General features: G+C 41.7%; 1 protein-coding gene across 1 annotated transcript; it reads right to left on the bottom strand.

Moving 5' to 3' along the window:
• Positions 1-18,076: 18,076 nt before the first annotated feature.
• Positions 18,077-18,862, bottom strand: LOC100277796 (uncharacterized). Its single transcript, NM_001151275.2, has one exon. It carries the CDS (start codon positions 18,818-18,820, stop codon positions 18,218-18,220), a length of 603 nt encoding a protein of 200 aa, NP_001144747.2. The 5' UTR covers positions 18,821-18,862; the 3' UTR covers positions 18,077-18,217.
• Between the last annotated feature and the right edge of the window lie 887 nt (positions 18,863-19,749).

Consider the following 19,749-nt stretch of genomic DNA (forward strand, 5'->3'; position numbering starts at 1 on the left):
CAAGTTTCTTTCTTGCGAAGTTTTGCTTCACTAAATGAGAATTTAACTTGAAGCAACACCAAATGATATTGACAAAGAATAGCGCAAGAAAACTTAGAGAAGGGAAAACAAACAAATCACAAGCAATAAACACAAATGACACGGGTGATTTGTTTTACCGAGGTTCGGCCCTCGAAGGCCTAGTCCCCGTTGAGGAGTCCACTTAAGGACGGGTCTTTTTCAACCCTTTCCCTCTCTCCACCGATCACCCAAGGATCGGCGAGCTCTTCTTCTTCTCAAGGATCACTCTCGATCCCACAAGGACCACCACACTCTTTGGTGTCTCTTGCTAGCTTTTACAAGCCTCCAAAACTTTGGAGGAAGTTCAATGGGAGTCAAAACTCCACGCACAAATGAACACAAAGATGTAGCACACACTATCTCTCAATGAATCTCGCAAGGCACTAGGGCTAAACTCAATTGAGTAGCTCTCAATTGTTTGCTCTCTCTTTTGTGGCACTTGTGTTGGTTGTAGTGGTCTAGATCTAGTGTATAGGATGTATCAATGAATATATGTGGTTGGGAGGGCTTGAGTATGTCACTAGATGACTTGGAATGTTGCTTGGACTCCCACACCTTGAAGTGGCCGGTTGGGGTGGTATTTATAGCCCTCAACCACCCATATAGCCGTTGGGGCGCATCTGCCAGAAATTGCACTGGCGGACGGTCCGCGGCTAGGGCCCGGACGGTCCGCGACCCTCCAACGGTCGATTCTGACATCTTCAACGGATACTTCTGACAGATCAACGGCTATCTGCCTCGGTGACACCACGCGGACGGTCCGCCCTTGGTCCCGGACGGTCCGCGCCAGCTATATAATTCCTTTTGCTCAACTTGTCACCTTCGGGCTGAACCAGGTCTTCACCTGCGGACTGTCCGTGAATTATAGCCGGACGGTCCGCGCGTTGTAGCTGGACGGTCCGTGGTTTATTCGGATTGTCCCTGATTTATAGTTCCTGGTCGAAGTCAAAGCGGTGTCGCGGACGGTCCGCCGCAAGGGCCCGGACGGTCCGCGCGTGGTCTCGGACGGTGCTTGCTCTTCCATCGGACGGTCCGCAGTAGAGACACATGTTTTTGCATTGGTTCTGTCCGAGGTTTATTTAGGTGTCGCGGACGGTCTGCCGCAAAGACCCGGACGGTCCACGCTTGGCCTGATTTTCCAAAAAGCTTCTCCTGTCCGGAATAATCTACGGTATTCCGGACAGTCGATTTAGTATAGTTGTAGATGAACCTTTGGTACCTGTAGAGCATATAATCTAGAGCAAACTAGTTAGTCCAATTATTTGTGTTGGGCAATTCAACCACCAAAATCATTTAGGAAAATGTTTGAGCCTATTTCCCTTTCAATCTCCCCCTTTTTGGTGATTGATGCCAACACAAACCAAAGCAAATATATAAGTGCAGAATTGAACTAGTTTGCATAAGGTAAGTGCAAAGGTTACTTGGAATTAGACCAATTTACATTTAATGTTTTAGACCATGCTTGCACCAATTGTTTTGTTTTTGCAAACTCTTTTGGAAATTCTTTTCAAAGTGTTTTGCAAAATAGTCAAAGGATAAATAAATAAGATTTTGAGAAGCATTTTCAAGATTTGAAATTTTCTCCCCCTGTTTCAAATGCTTTTCCTTTGACTAAACAAAACTCCCCCTCAATGAAATCCTCCTCTTAGTGTTCAAGAGGGTTTTAAGATATCAATTTTGAAAATACTACTTTCTCCCCCTTTTGAACACAATAAGATACCAATTTGAAATTTACCAATTGAAAATCATTAGTTTTGAAATTAGGAGGTGGTGGTGCGGTCCTTTTGCTTTGGGCCTAATACTTTCTCCCCCTTTGGCATGAATCGCCAAAAACGGATACTTAGAGTGAAATGTAGGCCCTCAATTAACTACTTTCTCCCCTTTGGCAAATAAAACATGAGTGAAGATTATACCAAAGACGGAGAGATGGCGGGATACCGGCAAAGAGTGGATAATACCAATGGAGTTGAGTGGAAGCGATGTCTTTGCCGAATACTCCATTTCCCTTTCAATCTAAGACTTAATACATGAGATGCTCATGAAAACATATTAGTCTTAGCCTTGGCACACAATGAAAGATAAGAAATATGCAAATGTACCAAAGGAAAGAGACATGATTAAAAAAGATATGTCAATTAAGCTTAATCAATTCTATACAATATAGATTGCTCCCCCTAAATATGTGTATAGAGAGGAAAACAAATTTTTGGTCTAAAATGCCAAGTGCACATAATTAGGTTAATGAGACCATGTCTATATCATAAAGAGTGTAAAGTGCATTGTGTCATAGTATAAGTGTGATGCTCATGACATTTTATGCACTTATGAAAGCATGTTATAAATATCCCAAGCATTTACCCTTAAGGATTTCAAGGAGACTTAAGGACCATCCACCTTTGGAACAAAAGGTAGCTTATCCTCGTTACAAGGTCAAGCTTTAAGCTCCTTGACAATAAAATTACTTCACCCAGTTTAAACAAAGATGTAAAAATGAATGTTTGAGAAGTTAAACTAGGTATGAAACAGGGTTAATGCATGAACATGATTTCTCTTCCTTTTATACAAGATATGCAAGGAATGTAGGAAGATTTAGGTACATGTATAAATAAGTATTGAATGGTTTTACCTTTTTGTACCTTTACATGGTGATGTTCTCTTCATTGTGCTCTGTCCTTAGTCTTTAAGACCTGTACTCAAGATAATATATGGAAACATTTTGTACAAGAGAGAGTTCTACAACTTGTGATCCTTTTCTAAGTCATGTTATTATATATCAAGTAGATCACAAATTGCATAAATGTATCATGAATTCTCCTTTTAACTTAGTGCATATCAAGATAGATGTCGATTGAAATTACTAATTGAAATCAAATTGAAATTGCATGAAGCACTAAGAAGCATAAGTGATAATTGAAGTTATTCAATGATCATACAACATATGCGATCAAAAGAACAACATAGGCATTAGATTTTCAAACATGCTTATAAATAGGAGAATCCGATAAATATGCTACTCTGACATTGAAAGCTACAATCCTTGATAAAGGTGACATTATTTTACCAAGATGAATTGAAATGTAGTAGCATGCCTTATGAGAAACTTGTTCTCATACAAGAGACTATATGAGATTACTAAGGTAGCGTGCTAGTCTCAATATAACAAAGATATAGAAATAGGCTCCCCCTAGAGATATGCATCAAAAATGAAAGAATTGGGATGCACTTATTTTTAAGGGCAAATGGGGAGAAGCACTATTTATCTTTGATCAAGGCTTATAAGATTTGCAATAAACAACTTAAGCATTGTATTCTCACAATGAAAAAGATTTAGAATACTCACAACCACACCATTGATGCTCTTGACAAACTTATTGTCCAAGTAGGTGTTGTTTCACTTAATGTCTTTCATGTGAGTGTCCTCCCTTTATAGTTGACTCTTTTTCCTTCCAAACTTAATGAAAATACTCAAGAGAGATGTTAATAGCACAAGGGAGTAAAAGATGAATGATGATTTCTTTAGATAGAAAATAAAGACAATTCATCATCCATAGGTCACACAAACATGAAGTAAAATCCTTGACATTAGTGCACATTTCTTGAAAAGAGGAACATGCACTATTTAAACATTTGATCAAGCTTAGGTTTACTTCTTCATATTGAATTTGTTAATTATTACTTAAAAGCAAGTCAATATGAGAATATATATAGCAAAGGTATGAAATAGATTCTAATGGATAAGTGCATTAATGAGAATGAGATTGAATGCATATCTTAGCCAATTTAAGTTTAATAAAGAATCTATTTCTTCACAAAGATATAATTAGAGTGAACAATCATTGATGGGAACTAAATTAAAGAGATGAGTTCCCATACCTTTGCTTTGACTTTTCTTCCTTTTGGGTGAAGAGTACCCTTTGAGGCTTGTGGCTTTAACCTTGCACTTTCTCTCTTGTAGATTTTCATAAGTAGGCTCAAGAGAAATGTTAATAGCAACACAAGCACTAGTTTCCCTTTTTGTAATCATTTTTGATAAGGAATGAAAAGTGAATTACTAAAGCATGGAAACTTTAAAATATGAACTAGATTATTCCTTGAGGTATGCTTAATTTTAACTTATGGAACAAGCATAGTAAGTTCTTAAGAATTACGTGAATAAATCTAATTCATAACATGGAGAGCGATAAATGTAGAAGAATCATATCCAATAAAAGCAAGAAGCATAACAACATAAGTCATTGGATTGACTTTCCTTTTTTTATGTTAAATTACGCATTTCCAAAGAGAAAACATATTCTCTAATAGTGAGACAACATGGGTTACTTAGATAAAAGCATTAGTCTCACTATTCTAGTTATAGAGAGAATCTTCCTTTTGTAGGTGTCATATGGATTTGGATTCCTATTGTGACACCCTATTCTTTTAAGAACTTGGAATATCTCTTTATATCTAGAATCATGGCAATAATAAGATAATAAGTGTAAAACATTCCATGGATTCTTTAATAATTTAAAACATGTAGATTGCCATAGTATAGAAATGATGAATGTACAATCTACCATATGGGAGGAATATCTTCAAAGAATGGTGGCATAACTTTAAGAACATTTTAAGTGCTTCCTTTTCTATGTAACTACACAAGACACATAAGAAATGATAATTTAAGATATTTGCACTTAAAAGCATAATTGTTACCATCCTTTGGCTTTCCTCCATGTTGTAGGTCTTGACTTTTCGACATGGGATTAGTTCTTTGTTTCCTACAACATCAATATCTTCCCGAGATGATATGAGTTTTAGACATAATAATTTGAAATAACCTTGGGTCAATCTTGGATATGTAGATCATTGTAGATTGATAGCTTGAGTTAATGTGAATTGACTTGACTCTCTCAAGCACCCAAAGTTTCATATCATCTCCTTCTCCTGCAAAGCTTGTCAAGCATGTTTTGGTACCCATCGCTTGATGGATCCATTATGGTTAGTCAACAAAGATCTAGGAACCCAAATGTCCTTTGTGTTAGCGCTTGGCAAATTTATTGCCTTTCCAGCACAAGTTGCAATTTTGGGTTGCCTAGTTATATATGAATCAAATGACAAGCTATGAGTGGAGGAGTTACCCATGGGACAATCCTTGCATTGATGTCCCTTTTCCCGGCATGTGTAGCATAGGCGTTTTCCAAATTTTGAAGATTTCTTCTTTCCTTGTTTGTTGCTTGCTACATGGTTAGTAAAAACTTTCTTTTCTAACCCTATGCCCTTTTGTTTTAAATGGGGACAAGATTTAATAAAGTGTCCCTTCTTTGAACATTTAAAACAAAGTTTATCATCCTTGTTAATAACCAAGCCATTTTTAATATAGGGACATGATCTAATCAAGTGCCCCTCTTCAAAGCATTCACTACACTTCTTGATTCTATTTGTATGAAGTGTAACTTGATTATTACCTTGGATGTTACCTTTTATGGAGGCATGGTTGAGGCTTTTAGAAGAGGTATTGATTTTCTTCTTTTGCTTCCTCCTCTTGGCAATCCTCAAGTCCTTGACATTTTCTTCAAGGGATTTAGTGCATGCCTCGGTTGTTCCCGTCTCAAGCTTCTTCACCATGTGATCACGGTTATCTTGAGAAGGTTGAGCAATGCATTTCCCTTTTAGTTGAGTCAAGCTCATTTTTAGCCTCTCATTTTCTTCTTTGAGCTTTTGATATGTATCATCGTTTGCTCCTGCAAATTCTAGCTCAAAGGAAGATTTGCTTGTCGACGGACAACAAGCATTAGCACATGGTAATATAGTTTCAATTTGAATACATGTGTAAAAGTGAGGTTGTTGGGATTTTAAGTTTTCTATCACAACCTCATGAGCAATATCTAATATGATATGATCATCCATAAGATTTTCATGAGAGCATAGGAGCATATCATATTTTTCTTGAAAAGCTAGATTTTCAACTTTTAGCTTTTCTACCTGGTCCTTAAGTAAGGTATTCCTATTTACTAATTGAGCGATACAATGTAAAGCGTTATCTTGCTCAATTGAAATAGTTTCATACCTTTGGACCAAATCAACATGAGAGCACTTTAGCTCCTCATGTTCTTTAGTCAACTCGTCAAAGTGTAGCATTTTCATGGAGAGAACATCTTCTATCCTTTGACGAGCTTCGCTTTGCTCTCTCGCTCTTTCTAGAAGTTTGAGTATGACCGCCTTATCCTCTTGGCTTAGGCGAGCGTAGAGTTGCATGAAGCTTCTTTCTTCCTCCTCATCCTTGTTTGTGCTTCCGCTATCATTTTCATTAGCCACACAACACATGTGGGAATCGAAATGGGAAGACAAACCTTTTGGAGAGGTGGATTCATCGTTTGGTCTCCATCGATCATTTTCTTCTTCTTCCTTGCAATGATTAGTATCACAAATACCAAAGGAAGTAGAAGCACAAAATGAACTATCATGTTTGGATTTATCAAATTTAGTTTTAATTCTAGTCCAAATATCATGCACATCACAAATAGGTTTATCAGATTTTATTATGAAAGCATGATAATCTTCTTTGCTAAGGGATTTACTTAAGATGTCATAAGCTAGATAGTTTAAGCGAATACATCTTAAATCTTCTTCGGAGGCATTTTCCCTAGCATAGTTAGGAGGAATAATACTCTTGTCTAAAATTTGTTCTAATTGTGGATCTATGATTCTAAAGGCATTTATTACTCTAGTGGACCATGAATCATAATTAGAGCAATCAATAAGTAATATCTCAAGAGTTACCTCCTTGTTCTCCTTCGGAGTTGTCTTCTTGTTCTTTTGGGATCTTCTACGAGTGTAACACCCGGATTTTAGGGTCCAAAACCCGGGCGCGAACATAATCACCAGGTGTGCTGGGACCAAGTCTCACACACATGATGAATCATGGCACAGGATCGAATGTCACATCTTTACTACATAACAGGAGTTCTGTACTAAATAAATGAATAATTACATTATAAGGAGACAACGGTCCAGCAACCCAAAGTTGACTGGGAGACGACGGCCTAGACCACTCACGAACTCGTCACAGCATCCTCCAAGCGCCTCATCCTGCGGTACCTGCTCTTGACCTGTGGGGGGGGTGTGAGACAGCAAGAGTGAGCTCACATACGTTCATCGCTCAACAAGTTGTGGGGAATAATGTGAATGAACTCGCCAAAGGTGGGAGTTCATGTGAAGTGTAAGGCTTACCAATGGAGATGGTTGAAGCTGAGCATTGCTTTTAAAGTTGGTCAAAATTTTATTAGCAATTACTAAGTATAAGTAAATACCAACCCAATTAAATAGTAGAACAGAAGTAACAACATCACCTGCGATGCAATGCATATGACAAATTGAATTTAAGTTCCATAAATTAATCATGTGAGTGTCCGAGCTGCTCATGACCGTGAGCACGGCTAGTATACCAGTTTTACACTCTGCAGAGGTTGCGCATCTTTACCCACAAGTCATGTTACCCATCTGCCAAGGGATCGCGACTTCCCATACACCTCTACCGAGGAGGCGAGGCAGGGTAACACTACGAGGCCTTTACAAAGTTCCACTAGCTTCATAAAACCCGCTACAGTTTATAGGAAGCTCCAATGCAGGAATCCCTTGCAGGACCGCCATCGCAGCAAAATCCTCCCGAGGGCCTCCCTACACTGACCACTCCCCTACTGCCCTTGCCCCTTTCGGGTAAGGTAGTCTTCCACTAGCTTTCCTAATTAGTTAGCCAAGGGTGTCCATAAACCCTTGTGGTAGCACTGTTTTCCCGGGTGGTTCTCCATGTTCCAATTAACATAATGATCTTATCATGAACAGTGATAATAAACAGATAATAAAAGTGTGATCATGAATAATGTATCTTCATACCCCAAAACCACATAAAGCACTAGCAAGTACTACCCAAAAAGTTCAGTGGTAAACAAGGTATAAAGATAATCAAACTAGGGTAACCTATTGGGTCCCATCAAAATTAACCTATGCAGATCATTATGATTAATCAGAACATGACTGGGTAAAAAGAAGTGATCAAGGGCACAACTTGCCTGGGACTTGAGATTCCAGGTACCAGGATGATCTTCAGATGACACGTGTCTCACTGCTAGTCGTAGCAATACAAACAAACATGTATAGGCAAAATTAACATCACACCAAACATGTAAATAAAATATACAGTAAAAATCTACACATTAAAATGAGATCATAGGAACTGGAATCACTAAATTTGGAGTTATAGAATTCAAGTTATGAATTTCCTAACATTTAATGTGATTAAAATAGGATTAAATGATAAATTAATTTTCTTACTGTTTTTATGCTAAAACAGTGATACTAAATGATAGAGAATCTTATTACAAAATTTTAGAAATTGGAAGGGCTCAATTTGGAGTTAACATGAATTTTCTATGCATTTTACAAGTTTCTAGAATTGTTTTTTTATTAAAAACAAATTTTTATAATCAATTCTCTGTTTTTAATTATCTCTGGACTGGCCTCGATTTCCAGAAAGGTCAGGGGTTCGGACATAAAAATCCCTAAGACACCGTCTACTGTTAATGAGGACGGCGGGTTGGTTTCTGGAAAGCATAGGGGTTTTTTTTTGTAAAACGTACCCGCGAAGGGGTATCGGTAGATGTGGGCCGCACGATTAGAATCCGAGGGCTCAGATTAGATCGCTTATCCCCGAACCGGTATGCATAGCCAACCCTCCGATCACGATCTAACGGTCACGGGATCAATACTACTCGATCCCATCACCAGCGCCCATCCAAGATCGGACGGCACACGGCGGCTTCACCTTAGATTCAATCCTAGCTGTTCATATTGGATCTAACGGCACTGTGTCATCTTCTTCCCCAATCAGCAGGGCGGCGACGAAGCAGAGCTCCACCCTGGGAGCTCGCTGGATTTCCTCCGCCCAGCGCACTGGCGTCAAAATCCAAACGCGAACGGTGCTAAACCTTGGGGGAAGAAAGGCGAAGTGATGGATAGTATCCTTACCGGCGAACACGACGCAGAGGGCACTATCCTTGGATTTCGGCGAACCCAGGCATAGGCTGTTCCACGGCGAGAAATTCCCCGCCACCAGGTTGGCCATCGACCCTGGCGCCGCATCGAACACATCCCACGATAACCGACGAAGCCCCCAGGCCCACTGTCGAGCCACTAGCGACGGCGTACCCGTGGTTCGTTCGCGGCGGACCTTCTTCTCCAATCTCCACATCAGGTAAGCCGAGCGGCGGCCAAAATCTCGCTACCAGCCATGGGGGTGCTCGGCGATGGGGCTCACCAGGGCACGGCTAGATGGGGTGGATGCCCGATCTTATACCCGCGAGGGCACCGCAACGGTCCGAGAAAGGGGGAATGAGGATCGGGTTCGGAGCTGCTCCGATGAACTCGCGCAGGCTGCGGTCGAATTTGTTGCGCGGAGCGGACTTGGGATAGGGATGAGTCCGACAGGTGGGTCCCGATGCGTAGTGAACCAACGTGAGCGCACGCCTGAAGGACCCCATCACCGGTGGACCCCGCGCGGAAAACAGCCGCGCGCGAGCAAGGGGCTGCGCCGTGGGCCCCGGCTGTCGGCGCGCGTGGAGTTGAACTTGGGCCGCGCGGTGTACATCCATTGGTGGGCCGCAATCAGGTACGAGGCCCATTTAGCTGGGTTTTGTTTTATTCTTTTATTTTCCATTCCTTTTCCACCATTTTCTAATCCAAATTTGAATTCAAGTTTAAATTCAAACTTTGTGGCTCATCATTTACACTATATTTGTGCAGTTAAAAGTAATAGTTTTAAGGATATTTATATTATTTATATTTTTATATCCTTCCTCTTCTTCTTATTTCAAAACCCTAATTTCAATTTAGGATTTAATCCAACTTTTAGGTTTATTAACTTCTTATTATTATCATTATTCTTATTGTTTTGTTTAATGCACAAGCATATAAAACTCCAACAAGATGCGCTTTATTTTGTTTTAGTATTATTTGTTTTAATTAATCACTCTCAATTATATGCATGCTCTTTTTATGATGCAAATGTGGCACATAAAATAAGAATATCCAATATAGTTTCCCTGTATACATTTTGGGTATTACAAATCCTACCCCCCTTAAAAATAATCTCGTCCTCGAGATTAGTAAGAAAGGAGATATAGAAATAATGGTTTGTGATTTATGTTTCAGTTTCTAAGTGGTTTGAATACCAAAAGATTTTATTTTGTTCAAGTTTATAACACAAATTAGCATGTGATTATGAAATCATGGGTATATGTATATCTACTTTATTATGTAGGATAGAAGATGTCTTTAGAGCATAGATAGGTTTGGTTAAGATAGGGTAGGGTGAGGAAAGATTCTATCCAAGATTGTGGATCTTGATTCCTTTTGAAGATCTGGCTTGAATCTTTTCCTTCTTTGATTTGATGAGGTCGATCATCTTCGATCTTCGTTCTTGAAGTCTTTATCCGAATTAGGGACATGTAGTTAGGATAGCCGGGGTACACGAGGTAGGTAGGTTTGAACAGAGTTTTACTTTGCTTTTTGAACAAATGGGTTAGGCAACCTATGATGTAGGTTAGGTTGTTGTTTACGGACGAGTTAGTCCAAGGGATTAATTTAGGGTAAGATATGTTTATAGAATTAGGGCCTAACTTTTTTTTTGTCGCTGACATTATCTAATTTATTTAAGTAACTCAATTTGGATTAGATCATGGTTGTTATTCTAGAGTGGGATAAATATGCTAATTAGGGCAAGATAAATCCATAAAGATAAGGTTGAATCTTTTGAGGTCAGTTAGATCTGTTAGGATAGGATAGAATCTTTTCGAGATAAGACAGATCTATTAAGATAAGAGAGAACCCTTTAAGATAGGATGGATCTATTACAATTGATACACTTTAATGGAGGATAATCTACTTTTTTTATGAATTTTATTTATTTATTTTTATGTCTGTATGTATATGCAGATGTAATTGTGGACATTACTCCACAACTCATCACACTCAATCAAAGATCCAAATCAAACAAATATCATAAGAACAAGCACTCAAGTATACAAATATTTACAAAAATAGTTTTGATTTTTTTTCTAAGAGAAGGTTTCCTATTCCTAAAGGTCACTTTAGGTACAGGATTTCAAAGTGTGAAATCCACTTTTGTCTTTAGAAAAGAAAACGTAAGAATAATCAGAGTAAAGCGGAAATAGATGAGAAAAGATTAAGGGAAGTTTAGAAAAGAATCAGAGTAACAGAGGTAAGTAAATATTGGTTGTCCAGTTCTATCTAGGTTTCGTCCTACAGTCAACATTCCTCTGATACCACTTCTGTAACACCCGGATTTTAGGGTCCAAAACCCGGGCGCGAACATAATCACCAGGTGTGCTGGGACCAAGTCTCACACACATGATGAATCATGGCACAGGATCGAATGTCACATCTTTACTACATAACAGGAGTTCTGTACAAAATAAATGAATAATTACATTATAAGGAGACAACGGTCCAGCAACCCAAAGTTGACTGGGAGACGACGGCCTAGACCACTCACGAACTCGTCACAGCATCCTCCAAGCGCCTCATCCTGCGATACCTGCTCTTGACCTGTGGGGGGTGTGAGACAGCAAGAGTGAGCTCACATACGTTCATCGCTCAACAAGTTGTGGGGAATAATGTGAATGAACTCGCCAAAGGTGGGAGTTCATGTGAAGTGTAAGGCTTACCAATGGAGATGGTTGAAGCTGAGCATTGCTTTTAAAGTTGGTCAAAATTTTATTAGCAATTACTAAGTATAAGTAAATACCAACCCAATTAAATAGTAGAACAGAAGTAACAACATCACCTGCGATGCAATGCATATGACAAATTGAATTTAAGTTCCATAAATTAATCATGTGAGTGTCCGAGCTGCTCATGACCGTGAGCACGGCTAGTATACCAGTTTTACACTCTGCAGAGGTTGCGCATCTTTACCCACAAGTCATGTTACCCATCTGCCAAGGGATCGCGACTTCCCATACACCTCTACCGAGGAGGCGAGGCAGGGTAACACTACGAGGCCTTTACAAAGTTCCACTAGCTTCATAAAACCCGCTACAGTTTATAGGAAGCTCCAATGCAGGAATCCCTTGCAGGACCGCCATCGCAGCAAAATCCTCCCGAGGGCCTCCCTACACTGACCACTCCCCTACTGCCCTTGCCCCTTTCGGGTAAGGTAGTCTTCCACTAGCTTTCCTAATTAGTTAGCCAAGGGTGTCCATAAACCCTTGTGGTAGCACTGTTTTCCCGGGTGGTTCTCCATGTTCCAATTAACATAATGATCTTATCATGAACAGTGATAATAAACAGATAATAAAAGTGTGATCATGAATAATGTATCTTCATACCCCAAAACCACATAAAGCACTAGCAAGTACTACCCAAAAAGTTCAGTGGTAAACAAGGTATAAAGATAATCAAACTAGGGTAACCTATTGGGTCCCATCAAAATTAACCTATGCAGATCATTATGATTAATCAGAACATGACTGGGTAAAAAGAAGTGATCAAGGGCACAACTTGCCTGAGACTTGAGATTCCAGGTACCAGGATGATCTTCAGATGACACGTGTCTCACTGCTAGTCGTAGCAATACAAACAAACATGTATAGGCAAAATTAACATCACACCAAACATGTAAATAAAATATACAGTAAAAATCTACACATTAAAATGAGATCATAGGAACTGGAATCACTAAATTTGGAGTTATAGAATTCAAGTTATGAATTTCCTAAGATTTAATGTGATTAAAATAGGATTAAATGATAAATTAATTTTCTTACTGTTTTCATGCTAAAACAGTGATACTAAATGATAGAGAATCTTATTACAAAATTTTAGAAATTGGAAGGGCTCAATTTGGAGTTAACATGAATTTTCTATGCATTTTACAAGTTTCTAGAATTGTTTTTTTAATAAAAACAAATTTTTATAATCAATTCTCTGTTTTTAATTATCTCTGGACTGGCCTCGATTTCCAGAAAGGTCAGGGGTTCGGACATAAAAATCCCTAAGACACCGTCTACTGTTAATGAGGACGGCGGGTTGGTTTCTGGAAAGCATAGGGGTTTTTTTGTAAAACGTACCCGCGAAGGGGTATCGGTAGATGTGGGCCGCACGATTAGAATCCGAGGGCTCAGATTAGATCGCTTATCCCCGAACCGGTATGCATAGCCAACCCTCCGATCACGATCTAACGGTCACGGGATCAATACTACTCGATCCCATCACCAGCGCCCATCCAAGATCGGACGGCACACGGCGGCTTCACCTTAGATTCAATCCTAGCTGTTCATATTGGATCTAACGGCACTGTGTCATCTTCTTCCCCAATCAGCAGGGCGGCGACGAAGCAGAGCTCCACCCTAGGAGCTCGCTGGATTTCCTCCGCCCAGCGCACTGGCGTCAAAATCCAAACGCGAACGGTGCTAAACCTTGGGGGAAGAAAGGCGAAGTGATGGATAGTATCCTTACCGGCGAACACGACGCAGAGGGCACTATCCTTGGATTTCGGCGAACCCAGGCATAGGCTGTTCCACGGCGAGAAATTCCCCACCACCAGGTTGGCCATCGACCCTGGCGCCGCATCGAACACATCCCACGATAACCGACGAAGCCCCCAGGCCCACTGTCGAGCCACTAGCGACGGTGTACCCGTGGTTCGTTCGCGGCGGACCTTCTTCTCCAATCTCCACATCAGGTAAGCCGAGCGGCGGCCAAAATCTCGCTACCAGCCATGGGGGTGCTCGGCGATGGGGCTCACCAGGGCACGGCTAGATGGGGTGGATGCCCGATCTTATACCCGCGAGGGCACCGCAACGGTCCGAGAAAGGGGGAATGAGGATCGGGTTCGGAGCTGCTCCGATGAACTCGCGCAGGCTACGGTCGAATTTGTTGCGCGGAGCGGACTTGGGATAGGGATGAGTCCGACAGGTGGGTCCCGATGCGTAGTGAACCAACGCGAGCGCACGCCTGAAGGACCCCATCACCGGTGGACCCCGCGCGGAAAACAGCCGCGCGCGAGCAAGGGGCTGCGCCGTGGGCCCCGGCTGTCGGCGCGCGTGGAGTTGAACTTGGGCCGCGCGGTGTACATCCATTGGTGGGCCGCAATCAGGTACGAGGCCCATTTAGCTGGGTTTTGTTTTATTCTTTTATTTTCCATTCCTTTTCCACCATTTTCTAATCCAAATTTGAATTCAAGTTTAAATTCAAACTTTGTGGCTCATCATTTACACTATATTTGTGCAGTTAAAAGTAATAGTTTTAAGGATATTTATATTATTTATATTTTTATATCCTTCCTCTTCTTCTTATTTCAAAACCCTAATTTCAATTTAGGATTTAATCCAACTTTTAGGTTTATTAACTTCTTATTATTATCATTATTCTTATTGTTTTGTTTAATGCACAAGCATATAAAACTCCAACAAGATGCACTTTATTTTGTTTTAGTATTATTTGTTTTAATTAATCACTCTCAATTATATGCATGCTCTTTTTATGATGCAAATGTGGCACATAAAATAAGAATATCCAATATAGTTTCCTTGTATACATTTTGGGTATTACAACGAGCCATCACTTCGAGTTGTTAGACTCAAGATGAAGCGCCTAGCTCCGATACCAATTGAAAGTCGCCTAGAGGGGGGGTGGATAGGCGAATCCTGAAAATTAAAACTTTATCCCCCAACTAGATCCCTTGATTAGTGGTTAGAACAAGATAAACAATTATCGGAGTATAAAAGCTAAGTCCTTTGCTTGTAAAGAATGTTGCTTTGAAATAATGCGGAATTGATAATCAATACAACTACTAGATGCATGGATAGTAAAGCAAGAAGGCTTAGATGAGAAGAGCAATAAGTCAAGTTTCTTTCTTGCGAAGTTTTGCTTCACTAAATGAGAATTTAACTTGAAGCAACACCAAATGATATTGACAAAGAATAGCGCAAGAAAACTTAGAGAAGGGAAAACAAACAAATCACAAGCAATAAACACAAATGACACGGGTGATTTGTTTTACCGAGGTTCGACCCTCGAAGGCCTAGTTCCCGTTGAGGAGTCCACTTAAGGACGGGTCTTTTTCAACCCTTTCCCTCTCTCCACCGATCACCCAAGGATCGGCGAGCTCTTCTTCTTCTCAAGGATCACTCTCGATCCCACAAGGACCACCACACTCTTTGGTGTCTCTTGCTAGCTTTTACAAGCCTCCAAAACTTTGGAGGAAGTTCAATGGGAGTCAAAACTCCACGCACAAATGAACACAAAGATGTAGCACACACTATCTCTCAATGAATCTCGCAAGGCACTAGGGCTAAACTCAATTGAGTAGCTCTCAATTGTTTGCTCTCTCTTTTATGGCACTTGTGTTGGTTGTAGTGGTCTAGATCTTGTGTATAGGATGTATCAATAAATATATGTGGTTGAGAGGGCTTGAGTATGTCACTAGATGACTTGGAATGTTGCTTGGACTCCCACACCTTGAAGTGGCTGGTTGGGGTGGTATTTATAGCCCTCAACCACCCATATAGCCGTTGGGGCGCATCTGCCAGAAATTGCACTGGCGGACGGTCCGCGACCCTCCAACGGTCGATTCTGACATCTTCAACGGATACTTCTGACAGATCAACGGCTATCTGCCTCGGTGACACCACGCGGACGGTCCGCCCTTGGTCCCGGACGGTCCGCGCCAGCTATATAATTCCTTTTGCTCAACTTGTCACCTTCGGGCTGAACCAGGTCTTCACCTGCGGACTGTCCGTGAATTATAGCCGGACGGTCCGCGCGTTGTAGCTGGACGGTCCGTGGTTTATTCGGACTGTCCTTGATTTATAGTTCCTGGTCGAAGTCAAAGCGGTGTCGCGGACGGTCCGCCGCAAGGGCCCGGACGGTCCGCGCGTGGTCTCGGACGGTGCTTGCTCTTCCATCGGACGGTCCGCAGTAGAGACACATGTTTTTGCATTGGTTCTGTCCGAGGTTTATTTAGGTGTCGCGGACGGTCTGCCGCAAAGACCCGGACGGTCCGCGCTTGGCCTGATTTTCCAAAAAGCTTCTCCTGTCCGGAATAATCTACGGTATTCCGGACAGTCGATTTAGTATAGTTGTAGATGAACCTTTGGCACCTGTAGAGCATATAATCTAGAGCAAACTAGTTAGTCCAATTATTTGTGTTGGGTAATTCAACCACCAAAATCATTTAGGAAAAGGTTTGAGCCTATTTCCCTTTCAGAAAGTCCGCAAACTTAATAGTTGTAGAAGAAACATGCAATAAAAGGGCATGAAAGGAACCATGGCCACTTTCATCCCGACTGGGAAATTGAAACTTAAAATGTTCTTTAAATGTCGCTTTTCTTTTAGTGATAGACGTGCGTATGTGACTGTCAAAATCTATGTTTTGGGGAAAGTATTATTGTATTAGGTACAAATATTTCTGGAATATGTTATCTGAAAATATTGTTGCTGGGTTTGTTGTGCGAAGCAATTTGATATGAACAATCCTATGTTACTTCTCAAGTCTCAAGTAATCAAGCAGAGATGGTTAGGTAGGTGTATTTCTATTTAGGCATTGTATCGTTGATGCAGTAAATTTTTTATGGAGTAAAGATAAGAAGAAAAACGACAACATAGTAGCCATTAAATGGAATGCTAACGACATCAAGAAGAAGGTTACATTAACCGTTACCCACTGCCGACCCATGGTTGCATCGCAAAAAGAGAGAGAGAAGCTAGCAGGAGACTGGGTTCTGAACTCTTTAAAAAAATGTATATGCAAATCGTACTGTATCTGCTAGAATCCATGTCAGTCTAACACAAACGTCCTCGGCTCGATAAGTAGGAAGGCAGCGGCGGCCGTTTAAGCAGGAGGCTTGTCTACAACTACTGGAGAGGAAAAAACGAAATCGGCATGAACAAAAAGCTTACCAGTGTTTCGACGGTCGACGGGTGGAGATGGACTGAATGCTTCGCCCACGCTGATGTCGTCGTCCTACTCCGTACTGCGTGACCCCATGAAAGCCCGGTCCGGGATGAACAACAGAGAGTACCAACGAAAACTAATTAACAGACTAGCACGCGGCGGCGCCCAAGAAGGTGAAGAAGCAAAGAACGTTGAAGGAATCCAAGGCAAAGCAGATACTATTTCTCGCATATTCGTCACGTGCTACAGGAAACATGTGTGCGGCGACGGCGGCAATGCGGCGACGGCGGCAATGTCTGTGATGCGTGACCGAAAGGCGGGAGAATTTCGGGGATGGAAACCTTCGTCGTGCCGCCGCTCGACATATCTCTGTTCAATGCGTTTGGTTGGTAAAATTAATTTCTTTTCGCTGCTGGCTGCACCTTCTAGAAAGAACCGGCGTAGTCTATGTCTATCTGCTGAGAAATAGAAATTTCCAGAGGCGTAGGGAGCAACGCGCTCTATACTGAGTACGTGATGGAGTCAGCGAGGGATGGCGGCCATCGATCGGCTTGAGTAAGAAATGACGACGTGGATGGCTAATGAGGCGAGTTTTGGAGCAGCTTTAATAATATAGAAATATCGGCTTAAAGACAAGCCGAATTTTAAGAAGCAAGCCCAATTTTAAGAAGGGAGAATGTCAGGGACTGCCTGCCCAAACGGCCCAGATAGCTCAAACTACAAAGGCCCAGTAGAGGTTACCGGAAAGGGCATCCAAGAATTATTGAGAACCCATCTCGTTCTCCATTTCCAGGACTGCACATCTTTCTCCCCGCGCTTCCAGCTGCAGGCTCTAGCTCGTCTCCCTCTGTGTTCTAGTGCTCCTCTCCTCTATCCAGATTGTCTTGCTTGCTGCAAACCTTCCTTCTCTTGAGGTTACCAGTGAATCTAGTAATTCCGTGTACAAGAGAGAGGTGTGTGTGCTAACAGTCACTGATGGCAACTGAATAATAGATGCATAGAAAACTTTATATGGAGAGCCCGGAATACAAGCAAAATTGGGTACACGGCAGTAAAAATCTCATATCAGAACTTGATAACTTGCGTACCATTGTAATCACTTAATCTGATCATACTTCAAACTACCATAAGCAAGTAGAAAATCGTCGTCGAATTAACCACTATGAACTCAACGCGACCCCAGAAACAGAGATTGAGAATTGAGATTCAATTCTCAAGTCCAGGCACCTGCATGCGCCGGCTGGCCTCCGACTTCTTGCCGCCGAAGAACTCGTCGGGGACGACCTTGAGCTGCTTGCGCTTCTTGGACTTGGCGATCTTCTGGATCGTCTTCGGGTTGGTGACCCGCTGCAGCTTGGTGCCCGTGCGGAGCACGTTCTCCTGCTTCCGCTTCTCCCGCTCCTCGCGGGCCTTCCGCTTCGCAACCTTGTTCTGCCGGATCTCCTCCTTGAGCTCCGCCTTGCGGGCCTGGTACGCGCGCTTCAGAGACTTCTCCCGGACGCGCTGTTCCAGCGGGATCGGCTTCCGCGACACCGCCACGGCCGACGACCGCCGGGTGCGGGGCTCCTTCCACCGGCGCCCCGACAACCGCCCTGCGATGACGCCGTCGTAGGTGGGCTGGCCGAAGGAGGCCGGCTTCGAGGGGTCGGAGAGGGAAGGCATGGCGCGGAGCTTAGACGGCCGGGGGGCGTCAGCATCGAGGTCCATGGAGTCCGCGGCCGCCGCCGAGGCATCCTCGCGGCGCTTGCGCTTGCCGCGTTCGCCGCCGAGGCCCTCATCCAGGCAGCGGAAGTCAAGGTGGGAAGCCATGGGTTTGGGAGGGAGGAAGCGGCGCTAGGTTCATTAGGGTTTGTGTGATAAGTAGTAGCAGGCAGCAGCGGATGGTGGCTGGATGGATGGGCCGGGCTGGGACGAATACAAACTTGTCAGCCTGATAGCCAATTTTGCCTGGGCGCCGGGCTGTATAGAGAATCTCTTGTATCTGAATTCTGAAGGTTAGCACTTCTTAGCTCATCTCCAACAGATAGCGTATATAGATAGACTAGTATGCAATATTGTTTTTAAGTTAATTTTTAATGCTTGTTGTAATTTATATATTACCAGACGAATAAAGCGAGTGAGTTTTTTTAAGATGATACAGAGCATGAAAGACGGTATAGAGCACATCAGATTTATATAAAATAAAATAGAGTTAAGTGAGTTGTGGTAGAATGTAATATATATATATATGTTGCGATATTTGAAGCTATCTTGTTATATTTACATGAAATGTCTTCAGAAGAGTTGAGCAGTTATATATAATTATATAGAGGACATTCTACAACCTAAAAGGCTGTTGATAATCTTAGAAAATCTTCAATTCTTGGAAGATCTAGTGTCCGAATTTTCTTTGATGTGCAGGGGTCCATGTTTGAATCTGTATAGTTGGGAAACAGAGAATTTTAATTTCTTCGTTTATGGAAGTAGAAGAGAAAGGGATGAAAGTGTTCGGCATAAATGGTTACCACAATTAATATCTATTTTCTATTTGCATGAATATGTGGTATTAAATTTTGGATAAGTTAAATATGAGGAAAAATTATGTGTGAAAGAAATATAGTTTTGGATAAATTCACTTCTGTAGTAGCAATAATTACCAAAGAAAAATGGAATGATGCTTTTATAATAGATAGAAAAAATACATGTAAGATATTGTGTAGCAGAGTATAACATTTTGGGTGGAGAATCAATTGTAGTTG

The sequence above is a fragment of the Zea mays genome, chromosome 5 (assembly GCF_902167145.1).
Source record: "Zea mays cultivar B73 chromosome 5, Zm-B73-REFERENCE-NAM-5.0, whole genome shotgun sequence".
Lineage (NCBI taxonomy): Eukaryota > Viridiplantae > Streptophyta > Magnoliopsida > Poales > Poaceae > Zea > Zea mays.

Coding starts and splice junctions, on each gene's coding strand:
- LOC100277796 (NM_001151275.2), bottom strand. CDS start 18,820: ATGGCTTCCCACCTTGACTTCCGCTGCCTGGATGAGGGCCTCGGCGGC.